Source organism: Haplochromis burtoni, unplaced genomic scaffold (genome assembly GCF_018398535.1).
Source record: "Haplochromis burtoni strain Fernald_Lab_line unplaced genomic scaffold, NCSU_Asbu1 Contig_76, whole genome shotgun sequence".
NCBI classification, from domain to species: Eukaryota; Metazoa; Chordata; class Actinopteri; order Cichliformes; family Cichlidae; genus Haplochromis; species Haplochromis burtoni.
Window position 1 is genome coordinate 1337079 of NW_024582437.1, and position 16381 is coordinate 1353459.

Here is a 16381-nt window from a genome sequence, read left to right on the forward strand (position 1 = left end):
GTGTGTGTGTGTGTGTGTGTGTGTGTGTGTGTGTGTGTGTGTGTGTGTGTGTGTGTGTGTGTGTTTGCAGGCCTTAATGGCAGATTGAGACTCTTCAGGGAGTGTTGCTCAAGGTTAGGCTCAGGGGACGAGGGGCAATTGACCATACTGTCTGTGACACTGACCCCTCTACTGTCAGCACATTCATCATCCAACTGTGACGCATGGGCAGCACACACACACACACACACACACACACACACACACACACACACACACACACACACACACAACAAAATGCACACAATTTCCAAAAACACATGCCACATATACCTGAACTGAAAAATGACATCGTAAGTTTGTGCAACATCAATTATCAAAGCTGCTGACACTTTGCCCTTCACATTAAAAGCATCACTAAATAGAAAAAGAGATATACAAAAGGAACATGGTATGAGATCAATGGAAAATAAAAATAAAGAAAAAACTGAAAAACAAGTTTGGAAAACTCATTTTTAAACAGTGAGTGGGGTAAAAGAGACACAGAGAGAGAGCAGTGGAGTACTTGCTTGATTGAACAGCTGAGATAGAACTGACAGAGGCACAATGTGAATGTGTGGAAGAGGAGGGGAAGAAAGACAGCGAGATGGAAGGAGTAAAACTGCATGAATGTGTGTTTAAAGACATCCCATGAAGAGTGTGAGTGTGCGTGTGAGAGTTTGTGTGTGTGTGCGCACACGTGTGTGTTTGTTTGTGTGCAAAAATGGCTCTATAGAACTGAATTGAATGAACAAGGAAGGTGCTGACGAAACGCAGAAAGAAAACTGTGGGTGTTAGAGAGAGAGAGTGAGTGTGTGTGTCTGTGCAATACTCCCATGTCTCTATATGAATGAGTGGATGCGGTGGATGGCAGGCAGCTGCAGCAGTGTGATAGCCGAGCCGAGTTGCACAGATATCAGCGCTGACATTTTGGGCTTCACTACCCACCCACGGCCCCACGGGAAACTGATGGCAATAGCAGCAGCAGTGGCCGCATCACCCCACTGTCGCTGCCTCCGCTGCAGCCCCAACCCCTCCCTGAGCTTGTCAATCACAAAGCTTTGCTTCCTGACGCACCGTCGGCCTTAGCCTGGCTCTGGTTGGACCCATTATGCCACACAGCAGTGAGCACACCGCATGAACTACCGTCACCAGACCCCGCAATGCACTGCTGATTCCTATCTAGTCCTCAACCCTCCCACCACACTCACCAAGTCTGCCTCTTCATTCAATCTCATCTCTAGCTGCCAGACTGATAGTCCTGACCGCAGAGAGAAAAACGACAGAGAAGAGGGTTTTTTTTTCTGTGTGTGTGTGTGTGTTACTGTTGCAGAGAAGGCGAACAAGGAAAGATGGGGAGCTCTACAGTAGCACACAGTAAAGGGAGGGAGGGCAAAACTGCTGAAAGAGAGGAAATAGATAACAGCGTGATACACTCTGGCCCCTCCTCTAGGCTTCTTTTAGGGCACCTCTTGGCCTCCTCTCCTCTACCTCATCCTCCCTCCTTCCTCCTCCCCCACCAACCCCTGGGCCCTCTGGTGTGTTGCTCACTCCATTGTGTCAACCTTCAGAAGTGCTCAGTTTGAGTGGCAGGCCGTCACAGATCAGTTCCCTGCTAAAGCGGCCCGGCAGGCCAGGGTGACGGGCCAGGAAGGGATCTAAGTGGGGTTTATCAGCGCTTCTTAACGCCTCTCCGGCTGCCTGACACAAAAGAGAGGGGTATTAAACATCTAAAGCAAACCAAAAAGCGTGAAAGCTCCTTATAGGGCCGCGGGATTGCGGATGTGACTGGAGTCTTAAAAAAAAAATAGCAGAAAAAAAAGAGAGGAAAAAAAAAAGAAAAATAAGGAGAAGGGGAAAAAACACACACACAAACGTCTCAACAGTGAGAAAGTATTGAGGGAAAATTCAAATGTTTTTCCTGTCCTTTGTGGATAGAAGAGTGGGTTGGAAAGAGGGAGGGAGAGGGAGAGAGAAATCCTCACATTTGAAACAGACATTATACTGCTTGCAAAGCTGAACACAAATATGCAAGTTAGCTAATGTAAATCAGGTAATGGTAACCCAAACAACAAAAATGATAAGATAAGCCCAAACGGCATTAGAGTGGTGGTTGGGGTGAGGCTCTTAACTTCATATTCTGTCTTTTAGACAAGTTATCTTTACAGCCTTTTTGATGCCGCTTGGAAAATAATATGGAGCACAAATGAGGCAAAAAACAAACAAACTTAGATTTAACTTAGCATTAAACAAAGCTTCCAAACTTCTGTTAAAGCTCCTAAATCAGTGTGAATACATTACAGATTAAGATTTTATTTTGCGAGCTAACAATTATTCTGGCCTTGTAGATTACAAATGTCGTATAGTCTATCGTCACAAAATAAAATCACAGTAGTGAACAGATAGGTAAACTACTGGTAAAATTAATTAACAACATTCATGATCAAATTAATGACAAATGGATTACACTTAGTAGCTTTAGTTGCAGTGACCACTGACCCCATCTATAAAACAGTTTCCTAGATTTATAGTTATTCTCAGAACTAAGAATTGAAGCCCCAACCACACGTTAGCCGCTAAATGTGGTTGGGGCTTAGCAGCTAGCACTCTGTCAAATGTCAGTAAATGGTGTCTTTCACTCCCACTGGTGTTGAATCAATAAGTTCATCAGAGTTAAGAGTTGTTTACTGCCCACACAAAGTGATTTGCTCGACATGCATCACTTTGGTGTTGACGTTTGGTTGCTAGTGGACATTCCCGGTTGCACAATGTCCACTAGCATAATGCCTACTGTATCTAACACCCACGATATGTCAAAGAGCAGAATCATTCACTCCCAATGGTTGTGGCTTCAACTACTTGCTTAAAAAATGAGCTTCAAATATCAAATATAAGTTCAATTAAGGAACCAATTCACACAATTATCTAATTCATTGATAATTCTAAGTATAAACAAAACATTTCCAACAATTTCATATAAAGTTTTATGAATGTGAATTTCTGCTTAAGTCATACTTAAGAACATAAAAGTTGATCATTTTAATAGTAATATCTGTATTGCTCAATGGATATATCAAATATGGTTTTTATTTTAACCCTTGTATGGTGTTCGGGTCTGTGAGACCCGTGTTCAGTTTTTTTCAAAAGAAAAATTAAACAATTAATTATTTTTTCACGTGTAAATGTGTTGTGTCTTTCCACTCACTCCACTTGATTATAACTGATTTATTTATAACATTTTATATAAAAGAAAAACGAGAAGCACATTAATTCATAAATGTGATCTAACAAAGGTAAAGGGAAAAAATTAACCATGTTTGCTGTTCATATGTCTTGTAATTGGGATGAAGTAAACATCTGTTGAGTAATTTAACATAAAATTGTTTGATAGTGTTAATTTGGAAAGCCAAAACTCTAGCGGGTCCACCAGACCCATGAACACTGGCTGAGTAACAAAAATAGAACACCACACAAGGGTTAAGATTCAAACATTATGCACATAAAAAGTGAGAGCACTTGATGTACTGAAAGACATTACTGACCCTCATCTCTTATTCATCTCTTACTTCAGATAGCAATGTAGTAAAGTTATGCTTTATGCAATTAAAATTCTAGGACTTTAGTTTAGGCACAATATCAAGAATTAACAAAGATTACTATAGATTTCTATAATATAATTAACACGTTCATCAGACAGAGTGTAACTTTTTAAAAGCAACATATAAGTAGGGATGGGTACCGGTATCCGGCACTGGTTCTGACATAAACGGTAGTAAACCAGACGAAGCGAAGTTTTGTTAAAAGCCGAGAAATGCACCGTATTTGATAGCTTGCTGCGAGACTCACACCGTGCACATCTACTACGGTGTGTGGTGCCTGTTATCGGACCGGAGTTAGCAACATCCCCCAAAAACCCGAAGAGGAGAGTCCTGGCCCCTAGCCCTGCCAGTGTAGCAGAAATGATGACGGATGATGATGGCAGCAGCAGCCGTTCTTCTCTGCGTGAGTAGCTTAATGTTGTTCGTGTGTAATTTACGTTGAGTAGGCTAACCACGTTATTACATTAATGCATGTAAGGTGAACTAGCAAACACCTCGTAGTTACATGCGGCTGTCTTCTTGTTTGATGGCAGATACTCCCTTCACCCTGGCCAAAAAGGCTAAAATGACCAAAGAAAAAGTGGGAAACAGCTAAACATGAGAGGTTTTTGGACAAAGTTTGTGTTTTTTCCATTGTTTAAGCACTGCTTCCAGCCAAGAGTGATACCATATATGCCCTCATAGCTGCAGAAAAGGCTAACATTGTTATCTTTTTACAAAAAAAACAGCTAAACATGAGAGGTTTTTGGACAAAGTTTGTGTTCTCCATTCTTTAAGCACCGGTTCGAGCACCGTTTAAGCACCGGCACCGTTTCAAAAGTACCAGTTTGGTACTGGTATCGGATAAAACCTAAATGATACCCATCCCTACATATAAGGCTAAACTTGCACTGACAAAAATATTTTTCGATTTGCTGTCACATTTTAAACACTACAACAACTATCACATTTATTAGCACATTTTCACTTTTATATGTTTTTAAGGATTTAACACACTGCAAATTTTAGAGGTCGTTCAATAACTCGATATTCAATCACAAGGAAATCGAGCATCATTTGACAACAACTGGACAATGCATGCTCTATCTTAATTTAGCTGTGGCTGTTTAGAATATATTTCATTTTTTATGCATAAATAAGACTACCTATTGATGAGCTTACACTAGTTAGGTAAGCATCACTAAAAGTTTAGATGTTTTGCTAGCTGCAAGGTAAAGCCTATATTTGACTTTATTTTTTCTAAAAGCTGACCTTGGCCTTTCATCATTATAGCATCCTCACTATAATAAATATCTTTTAGCGCCCTGCTTATTTTTTTCAGTTTATATAAGAAAAACTTCACACTTGTTCTGCCGGTAATGTCTTTTCTCCTTGACTTCTGTCTGCAGCTTGCAGCTGTCGTCTCAAGTGTTGCATCAATAAGGTGCCTGTACAGCTCAGATTAATGAGACAGATATTAAAACAGATTTCTTTTTAAAAAGAAGATTCAAACCAGGTCATCACAAGACTGGAACATGCTGTGAACAGTGCCTTTCTGTATCTGTGTATTAAGTGTGTAGTACACCAGCAGGAACCAATGTGTGTGTCAAAAGATGGCAGGGGGTTAGTATCTGAGACATTTGGTAAAAGGTCAGTATAGAGTTTGGTCAGAAACATGTCTGCGCGTTTGAGAATGAAACCACAAGAGGTACAATAGTTAGGACAGTTCGGAAGAGAGTCATTGAGGGGAAACGGGGTTTCAAATAAACTACGTACACATACACACGCAGAGAGACAGAAGAGAAACCATGTGTGTATGTGTCTGTGTTTTTGCTTCGTTAACAGCATTTTTACATGTGCTTTATTTGCCAGATGTGCATATATGGTCTTTCTCCATGTGTCTCTAAACCCTCACATTGGTATGTTTTTCCACAGCTTTGCTAATGATGCCATTAGCATTGAGATTAATACCACAGCTGATTGCTGCCTTGCTGACAGAGGGCTGCATCAGCTGGGATTACACAGTGGCAAAACCTCCTCCTCCTCTGAGACGCCACTGTGGCCTCCATTCAATGTGACTGTGTGTGTGTCAATGCAACAAACAATAGACTGAGGCTTCTATGAGCTGCAGCAGCTGCGGCAGATCGTGCTAATTTATTAAAGATGTTTCTTATTCTTCTGTCAAGAAGATTTAAATAGTTCCCTTTCATTTATTTTCTTTATAAAGGACTCCTCAATAGTTTGCAACAGTTATGATATACAGACAGGTATAAATGATATTTTATGTTGCGTCTTATTTTGTTTGCCGTGGTTTTACAGCATTATTAATCAATACGCCAAGTTACACTGCACAGCTGTTATTACAATATAGTTACAACTATTTCTAAAAGGTAAAACAGCCCTCGGTTTAATTCCACCTCCTGACAGGAGTAGATCTATCTCGTGAAAACACAGCCTCGTTATGCTTTTGCTACACAACGATGCACCAGTGACTTCACCTTTCATTTCAAAATGCAGGTGCTTTGCAGAGTAACACAAACACCTCAGTGAGTAGCACTCTACCACATCACTGCAAATGGGATCTCAGCAACAGTAGGGCTTTTTTACCTGTAAATACTATTCTACTGTAAATACTATTCTAACTGTGAAGGGCAGATTAAGCCGCACGAAGCTAATTTTAACTCCGTCGCAACCTTGCAGTCTACTAAACTTTATATGATGCAGTAACTGGTGGGTTCTGCTATCAAACCCACCTGCTATGCAATCCAAAGGAAAAAAAACAGCAGACGTGTTTGTAAAGATGGAAGCCTGGTCAGAGGTGGGCGGACGAACTATTGCTAAGGCTCTGGCAGGAGGCCAGCTGCTTCAGCTAACACACTCTAATTGTGTTTGACAACACATAACCCAACATAAACATGTCTTCCATAAACCCACAACAATATTAACTGTATTCAGCTAAAAAAAAGAAAGCAAATAAAGTGCATTATATAAGTTGGGAAGCAAAGAAGTTTGAAGGGTTTTCAGAGGGTTCAAGTAAGCTGCAATAGCAGCATTTTTTTTACTTGCTACAAAACTAAACGATAAGATTTCTTTAAATGAAACAAAATTCCAAAATAAAATGACTGTAATGAAAAAAAAATGAAGGCAGCTGGCAGGGAGAAGCAGCGTCTAAATACGCAATTGTTCATCATCCCAAAACATTATTTGTGCAATCCATTAAATGTAAGACTCATTACGAAACGTGAGACATTTAAGGGTGGGAATTTATTTTCACCTAAAGTTACGATAGTAGAAAAGTAATTAAAGTTACAGTTTAATGAAATCATGAACCATACATGGAGTCACTGGAGATTGTGCATAAATTACTTCAATTAATCACACGCACACTGATTCAGATGATAACTCTGAATCGGAAAGTTTGGAATTCCTTTCTTGTGTGTCTGTGTGTGTTTGGGTGGGAGGGTGGTTTGTAGTTGTGGGGTAGATGCACACACACACACACACACACACACACACGTCTTTCTATGTGAGTATTTTTATTGTTTTGTGTATTTTGTGTGTATGTGTGTGTGAGAGAGAGAGATTGAAGGGGCAATGTGTTGGAGAAAGGCCAGAGGTCCGGTGCACCCTGGAGAATGGACAGGGGCGAAGCCACATCTCCGACCCTTCCTCTCCCTGCTGTCATGGGATGTCTCCCTGAATGACGGTTTCCATGGCCACGGAAGCCTAGTGAGGAGGTTGAATTGTGAGCTCCGAGGGTAAAGCGGAGCAGCTTGCTGAAGGTGGCAAGGGAGGAAGGAGGAGGGGATGGGTGCACAAAGTGATATTGGGTGGAACAGGCACACAAGCAACAAGAGCAAGGTAAACAACTTTTATCCATTACTCAACACGGGCCTGCTTCAGTCTTTTTTTTCCTTTCTTTTTTGCCAATCATTTTGCTAATCAACAGTGGAGCATGATTAAAACAGCAATGGCAGCTTAAATGAACTTCCATTTGCATACACTCGCTGGGTACAATCAGAACTGATGCCAGAGTGTAAATTCACTGTGCTAAATGCATCAAAGAGTCTCGTCCAAGTGGCTGGATGCTCTCAACAGCTGTAGTTGTGAATGCATTTCTCAGAGTGTTGCAGGAACAGGCAAAGAAATGAAAGATAAAAGTAAACAGAGTGGCTTCTTTTTCTTTTGGGAATACACAGCTCCTTCCTCTGTCAGTGTCCTCACTTTTCAGTCCATCAAGTGTTTTTTTTCTTTTCTTTTAGTTCATTTATTCATTTATTTATGGGGGGGGTGGGTGGGGGGATACTTACCCTTGCTGCTGCTGCAAGTCTGTCTTCAAAGGTGGCTCTGTCAGGGCGCCCCCTGGTGTCCCTCAGTGTGTACAGACCGTTCAGGCTGCCAACCTGTGAGCATGGAAAGACAATTTCACATTCAGCTTATACAATCCCAAACTTTTAAGGCGCAAAGTGTTGCAGGGTGCAAGTTATGATATAACATTTGATCATGTGGCTGCATTTTATTTAAGAATGCAAAAACAAAGATGCATTTGGAAAAATCACTCAAGCGCTTTCTTCAGCGCAGAGAAACCAATGCAGGTACAGAGCGAGGGTCAAAGCACACAACGCATTCAGCCTTAATCACCCATCTGACCCTTTTGCACAACATGATTTCAGCGTATCCCCTCCGGCCATCTGTCTTGTGTGGGTTTTTCTGCGAAGGGTGGCCCAAAATCAAATAGCACACAGTTTATCTAACCTTATCCTGGGCTTTTCATTTCCAAGCCTTATAAACTCAATCGTATTGACCGCCTGGGAGAGTTAGAACTAACTAAGTGAAATCTACTCGGCGGCAATTGTGTGCAAGGCACACGTTGTGTGAGTGTGTATGTATGTGTGTGCGGGGCTTGCTGATTCTATCTTCCTTCACTTTCATTCTCTCTATTCTCTGTCCCTGAGGTGCATCAGGGCTGAGACTGCCGAGTAAATTGTCCCAAATTGAGTTCCTTCTTGCCGGCAGATACAGGCCACATCCCGACCGTTTAGAGCGAGACGGGGAGGGAGAGAGAGAGAGAGAGAGAGAAAACAATCACAGCGCACATCACTCGCTTGAAAAATTTCTCTCTAATTTCTCTTCTTGCCTTTCTCTCCTATGCGCCCTCCCCGTCTCTTCTTCTTTTCCCCTCCTCTGCTGATTTCCCTGCTGCCTCTCTTTCTTCTCTGACTGCATTATTCTTATGCTTCTCCCTCTTTATATCACTCCCCGTGTGTCTTCTCTTGTCTTTGTCTGCTGCGATAGGTGTACATCAGTCTTTCCTTGCTCAGCGTGGCTTTTTCCTTCTCTTTGATGATTCAGTCCTCTCCTGCTTGTTCTCCTTCCTCTATCTTTTATTACCCTTTCTCCCTCGATCCCCGTTACCCTCCTTCATCTCTAACAATTTTTTTTCCTCCCTCTCTGTGCTCTTTTCTCGCCTCAGTTTCAGTCTCTCCTTTTGCTCTCTCATCCCTCTCGCCACGGCTGGCCCCGTACCCGGTGACATAGTACCCATCAGTGCGCACTTCCTGCGTGGAGGAGCCTGGCTCCGACAATAATCACACACTAAGTTTATAACGCTTGCAGCCCAGCTGAGCTGAGCTGAATTGAGCACACGCGACTCCCCTGACGCCAGTACAGTCCATTTAACTTGGCAGGGGGCTGAAGGCTGGCTGCGGTGGGAATGAAGCATGAGGCAGAGATGGGGATGCCAGTGTGTTTTTGGGATGAGGGAACTTTGGGGGCTGGTGGGCTGGTGATGGAACAGTAACTGGTGATAGATATGGAAATGTAATGAGGGAGGACAGCTGAAGCTGAAACAGTTGCTGGAGGGGAAGAAGAGGGTGTGAGGTTTTGGACATTTGGGTTTGGGAAGAAAGTTGGGTGGTTTTTTTTTGGTGTTTTTTTAAAATATGCGCAAGTAACTCTCTCTGCATAGACTGATACTTCTTCCTTACTTTCCCTGCTCACTTTCAGCAAAATCCCGTCTGTCCCTTTGTGCAGCTTTACAGAGAAAAAGGAGGAACATTTTCAAGCATCACACAACACAGTCTCACAGAAGTTTGTGGAATAGTCATGAAACTGAAAACTTCTTTTTTGGTTAGGCTTGAGACAAGATCATGGATTGGGTAAAATACAACTCCTACCACTTTTTTTCCTTTTTAACTTATTTTTTCCGGTTGCCTGGGTCACACATTCCCACTGAGGAATCTCCGAGATGTATGTGGCACCGACATGAAATACACTTCCTGATGAACCCTAGTTTCATTGTTGTGCTGATTGCAACGAAAACAAAATAAAATAAAAATCAAGTCCATTTACATAAACCAATAAACTGCTTTTCCATGACTACTTCATATTTTTTATCTATTTCTATAACCACGATCTCCAGCAAATAACTAACTAACCCTGATGTTGGACCTCATTTAGTGGGGCAACAGCAGTATGTAGTCCACAATGTCCACAAACAGCATCAAATTTCACTTTATGGTTTGTGATCTTCACAAAAGAAAAAACATAGAGTATATATCACCTATATATCTGGGCTTCCTTGTCATATTTCAGCATATTACACTAGACATAAAATGCAAGCCATTGGAGCTAAATATTTCCTTGTGACACAGGTGCACATACCCTTTAAAACAGCAGACTAAGCCTCATAAACACACAAAGACACTTGCTGCTTCAGTGAGTTACTGATGTATCACAAAATGTCAACTCTGGATATGAATCGTGTGCACACATCGCGCACACAGACAAACTACAGCTGTACAAGAAAATTAGTGAGCAATTTCAAACCAACCAAAACAAACGCACACTTTTTGTGCCCTGCCAGAGCAAGTTCACAGCAAAACAATATGAGGCCAATCAGGGGACCGTTGGTATGGCTCTCCCTCTGCTAATGAAGGCACTTTAAAAAGGTAATCTAATTCACCAGCAGCAATTAAGGCTGGGAGCGCCTTGTCACTATCAATTATTCGCTCCTTCACTCATGTTCTCCAGTGCGGACGCTGAGCCTGCCTGACACACTGCACTGTCGGACAAATCAACCCCATCAGCCAGCAGTCACTGAGAACACTAATCATGAGAGTGTTCAAAGGCACACAAACACACGCCCAGACACACAAAGAGACATGTGATAATGTAGGCTTGAATCGGTGCACAGTGAACTAAGTGAGCTTGGGATGAATTTGGATGTTCTTGCTGACTGGACGCTGGTACCAACAGACTGATCCGTTCCTCTTTGGATCCTCTATGATCCTTTCGTTCTTTTGGGGACTTCTTTGTGAGTGAGCCATTTCCTTTGCTGCACTGCCGCACCAGATCTTAGGGTTCCCCCCACCTATCGAATCCACTTTAACCCCTCACTGTTTGCAAACTCGCTGGTTCCCATATACATAAAGGTTGAAACCCCCTCCACTACCACACACCCTATAGCGAGTTTAAAGTACTACATCACCAGCATATATGAAATCATCTTCATTGCTAAGCTTTTATTATTCTGGTTTGCACAGCTGACTGGCTGCTCCTCTATAAGCAGCTGTTCTTCTCAGCTAGGAGTGAAAGCAGAAGTAAGACTTTACATTGGTAACTTCCTTTAGTCCCTGAGATACGCCTGCTTAGTTTAATTATTCTTTCAAATGGGACTTTCACAGAGTCCAGCTGTACAGCAATCACTTCCTTTTTCATCGCACATAGAGAATGAAAACCCTACCAGTGTGCTTTCTTTTTTTTCAGTCTCTCCACATAAGACAGAGAGAAGACAACCGCAGGATCGAATAGTTCGTTCAGCTGCAGCACAAAACACCAACTTTAGTTTCGGTTGCAGGCACGCTTTGAGACTACAGGGAAACGGGTACCAACTAAAAGGTAAGTTGTGAGAAAATGTTTCTTTAGTGTAGTTTTAAGATTCCTGTTCTCACACTGGGATGTCTTTTTTCATAGATGGCACACGACAAAGCCTTGTTTTGTTTGACTTTGGTGTTGTCTGTGGTCTTGACCTCACCTCCGAAAACCCTTGACTCAATACAACAACTCCAGGACAGCGGGTTTGGTCAGCCGCCTCCTCGCCATGGCCTTAAGCTGCTGGTGTGGTACGTTCAGAACTGCTTGGACAACAACATGAGGGCTCTGTGTGATCCCTACCGGGGAGAATATGGGTTTCACTTGTTTCAGAACAAAGGGCCAGTTCTTCCTGTGATAAAAGACAGACAGCAGTGGAGCTATTACACCATTGGAAACCTCCACTATCCTGGCGCAGAGAAGCTGCCGTATGAAGTCAGAAGATACTACAACCGCAGCAATCCTAAAAGTAACATGGACAGAGTTTTGGTGAAATATAACAAGAACAACAAACGAATCGACGAGCTTTATGCATCCGCGCATTATGAGCCAAAAGAGACGTACAGGATTGGGCCCAATCTTCTTGCATCTCTTCGAAAGAAAATCGCCTTCGTTAGCACAGACGTGTAGGAGACCTCTGATCCTAAATCAGTACAGTATGTAACAGCTTTGAGAATTTTGTGAATCTAAAAAATACAGGTGAAGTCACAATCTTTGCTTTTATGCTAGTTTCTTTGAAATAAAGTAGCCACAAGTTTTCACTTTGAGGCTTCAGTGTAAACTATGAGCTTTTGTGTAACCTGCATCTTATGCCTGCTTGTAGAAAAAAAAAGTAATCAATAAAATCTGTTACAAATGTGGCTCCCAAAGTGGTTTTCCAACTTTTTTTACATAGCATGCCCTACTTCAGACAACCAAAAACATTCATTCAACTTAGTGTCCATCCACATTTTTTCTTCTTGTAGTGTTATTAGCAGGTCTAGAAGGGTGTGGAATCACTGTCAAAGCCTCACTACATTCTTCATTTCCAGTTAATACTTGTACAGCTGCTGTTATTGTGTATATGCTGCTGTTATTGTGTATATATTTATTTATATTTCTTCATACATTCTTATATAGTTCTATATTGTGTATTTTGTTGTACAGTTATTTTATTTTCAACTTTAATTTATATATTTTATCTTATTCTTTCCCAGTTAAATTTACCCTTCATTCTAATTTGTGTTGTACAGTTATTTCATTTTTAACCTTAATTTATATTTTATTCCTTCCTAGTTAAATTTACCCTTTTTAATTTTTCATATTTATTTCCTATCTTATTCATAGCCTTTTCCTTTTTTGTTTTCTTTAGGTCACGAGCAGTTGTCCAAGCATTTCACTACATATCGTACTGTGTATGACTGTGTACGTGACAAATAAAAATAAAATTTGAATTTGAATTTGAAATTTGAACCGGGCAAATGGCACTGGCATGGGTAAAAAACAACTGACTCAACAAGTTTATCCTCACTAATTCGATTGTATTTTGTTTCTTTTATGTTGCACTGTCAGTTTAGATAATAAAATACTAAACTCTCAGTCAGATTTTAACATCTTTTGAAAGAAACTAAAATCTAGCTGTGTAGAAAAAAAGATTCAAACGTTTCACATTCTGACAATCATGCTGTAGGATGCCTATCAACTGGAGCATGTTTCAGAAAAAATAAGACATGCCTTCAAGAACGTGTGAACTAGTGAAAAATATATACCGTATGTATTTAGTATCTTTTTGGTGGGAGGTAGTTAAGAGTGCCTGCTGACGTAAATGTGTTAAACAGCTGATGAAAATTGGGGGTTGAAAATTCCTTTATTATATGATTAGAAAGGCAGTGATCCATGATCAGACAAACCTGTTTAAATTCACTGAGGTTTTTCTAAAGCATTATGCTAAGATTGAATCTCTGACACATGGATGCACAGCACCCTGACCTATCGCCCTCTTCCCAGACTGAGAGCAGCTTTAACTAGTCCTTCAGACTGTAGACAGAGGTATAAGTTGACAGACAGCACTATTCACCAGGCTCTTCTCAGGGTCTCTATTGCTTAACTGAATCTCCCCAATCCATGACCTTATTACACAGTACTGATAGAGAGGGTATATGCATGACAGCGTTGCTGCTGTATAAAGCCTGTAAAGAAAAAATCTGAACTTAACTATGTTGCCACTGCAAATAAAGATCCTGGGTAGAGACAGATGTTCATGATAAATTACTCTTAATTTAATGCTATCTCAAAAGTCCATTTTATCCAAGACTGTCCTGTGAAAATGTCTTTTTAAATTCATATTTACATATAAACATATCGCCATTACAAACTGATAAACTTTGAATCTCATTTGTAATTTGTACATATGTAGGATCTTTACTTTACAATATGAAGCACCTTCAGGCGTCTGTTGTGATTTGGCGTTATATAAATAAAACTGAATTGAACTGCATTAAAGAAAAGCATGCTGTTGCACCTCTTGCAAAAAAAGAATAAGAAACCACAGCCCTGATGAATGGGGAGAAGTAAATGAATATTTTCCCACATGAGGTAAAATGTGCAGAAAACCTCAGATAACATAAAATATAAAAACCAAGGAGACCACACCTATGATTTTTCAAGAACCGCAAATCAATTCATATCAAGCACATTTGAATTTTTATTTAAGTTCATGTGTCATATGAACTGTAGCATTATCTGACACACCTCCTCCTGTTGACCTAAAGGCTCTGGATCTGTGGCTCTCTATTCGCTGTGTACCTTTTGTACCAGAAAATCATAGAAGGTGTGTATGCAATACACTCATTGTATATATTTAATACAAGTTGCATAATTATTGCAATACTGAAAACTGTAGATACCACGTTGGCCTACTTTATGACCCTGCAAAAAGTTCTCCACCACTAAAGTCTCAGAGTATAGTCCTGTCAGTCAGTCTGATCATCATCATAATCCGATTTGCCATCACTGGAATTGATCGTCACATTTTTGTGATGTCACAGCGTAGCAACTCAGGGAAAAAATGCACATGGGAAAAGTTTTCAGTCACTTTTACAGTCATTTGTGCCATAAAGCCAAACTCTGCTGTTCAGTTTGTGGTTAACACTCTGTTTGCCATTAAAAACCAAGATTTTTTCCTAAACTCAATCATAACTGCAAGCTGAAAGCTGACAATGACAAGAGCACGCACAAGTCCAATAATAATAATAATAATAATAATAATAATAATAATAATAATAATAATAATAATAATAATAATAACTGTTTTCACATGGGACACAAAGCCTTGTTTGAGAAAGTCCTGTGCTTGATCCTTTCATCCAGCACAGCCTCATCATTATGCAGACTTTAATACGATCTTGTGTGAACAGCATTAACTTGGCGATATCAGTGATTACTGGAAAAAAACAAAAGATCTGGAATACTGACAAAAACATTAACATAAAGTATTGGGCATTGTTTAGAGTTCCCAAGGTAATCTGACCTGCATGGTCAAAATATAAACACCATAAAGAACGCATAGCTGCACGGCAAATTGCTACTACTAAAAAAATACTCAATAAACTCAAAATTGCATGTCTTGTATATCAAACAATTGCGATAAAGAGCAAAAATCTACAACTTTTCCTTGGATCAGGATGCTGCGCCTGAAAAGAACAAGTGACAGGAAGCTCTAAGGATTACATTTTGGACATAATATATTTTGAACCAACAACAAAACTCTTTTGCAATTATGCAAGTTGGGAGTCAAACAAGAAGAAGAATAGATTATTCAATTAACTAAATGAATCATAATTGTCCCGGCTTTTTGTTTTGCTTTATTTTTGCTCATGAAAAACTGCAGTTCAGTTGGATATATAAACCTCCTGCACTTTATTACTTCTGTCACTTGACCATATTCTTTTATATATATCTATATATATATATCTATATATATATATAGATATATAGGTATAGATTTTTATTATTATTTTTTTTTAAATATATATTCTGATCCAAAAGCCCCCCAAATGATAATCTTTAGATTATAAAGTATTATTAATCAAGACAGAAAAAAAGTAAAGTCTGTATAAAACAGTGACACTTGAAGTGCTCTCTAATCACACCCACTGAATAACTCTGTCACGCAGCTGCTGGATTCTCTTTCAGCTTTAATTAAACTCTCACTTTTGCGCTGAGAACCAGTGAAAAGATTTCAACAGTTCAAAGTACTGATTTAAACAAAAGCAACTTTATAACATCACAAAAATGGACTCAGTATCAAACGAGCCTGTTGCTTTAAAAAAAAAACACTACTTTTGTGGTGCAAGCACAGTTGCTTATTATGTGAGGCGGAGGGTTTTTGTGTTATAGCCTTTCATTGTATTGCTGAGTTACCGTAGTGCTACTGTCTCATATATCTCTCCATATCTGAGTTTATTTGATTTTTTGATTGATTCTTCTGTGTTAGAAATGCCTGTACTCGCTCCTCGAGTGTCAACTCAGATCAGCATACTGTGCTGCATATGATTGAAAGGCTCCAGCCTTAAAATCAAAACAACATTTGAAAGCAACAAGCAGATTTAAAGCGCTGTGAAACAAAATACCAAAGCTCAAAAGCTGCAGGTACTGTAATACTTGCTCTGTCTTTTGTTCTTTGGAAGCTGTGCTTAATATTATTTTTTTTAATAAAAGCCAAACTCTTTTTTTAATGTTTACTTGAGGAGTTTTGAAATAAATGATCCATTAATTTATTTTCTTTAATAACCTTTATTGAAGTCAAATCGGTCCATGAAAAGCTGCGTTTTTATGACTGATGTAATTAAAGTAGACATAAGTGACAATGATGCCCATCACAAGTTAGTCACTGACTAATGTGTTCTGGACTTCCTGCTGAATTGACCTGATGG

General features: G+C 40.0%; 2 protein-coding genes across 7 annotated transcripts in view; one reads left to right on the forward strand and one right to left on the reverse strand.

The window, feature by feature from the left end:
• The window catches only part of LOC102288865 (furin), a 208697-nt gene that overhangs the window by 179259 nt on the left and 13057 nt on the right, over positions 1-16381 (reverse strand). For all 6 annotated transcript variants that reach the window (XM_014334224.2, XM_042221864.1, XM_042221861.1 and 3 more), the window contains one exon: positions 7907-7999. In XM_014334224.2, the coding sequence (XP_014189710.1) occupies positions 7907-7999 (93 nt within the window). Of the gene's footprint in view, positions 1-7906; positions 8000-16381 lie in introns of those variants that run through there.
• Positions 11311-12508, forward strand: si:ch211-198c19.1 (uncharacterized protein LOC100151013 homolog). The gene is made up of 2 exons (XM_042221868.1): positions 11311-11495; positions 11571-12508. Exon 2 carries the CDS (start codon positions 11571-11573, stop codon positions 12096-12098), a length of 528 nt encoding a protein of 175 aa, XP_042077802.1. The 5' UTR covers positions 11311-11495; the 3' UTR covers positions 12099-12508.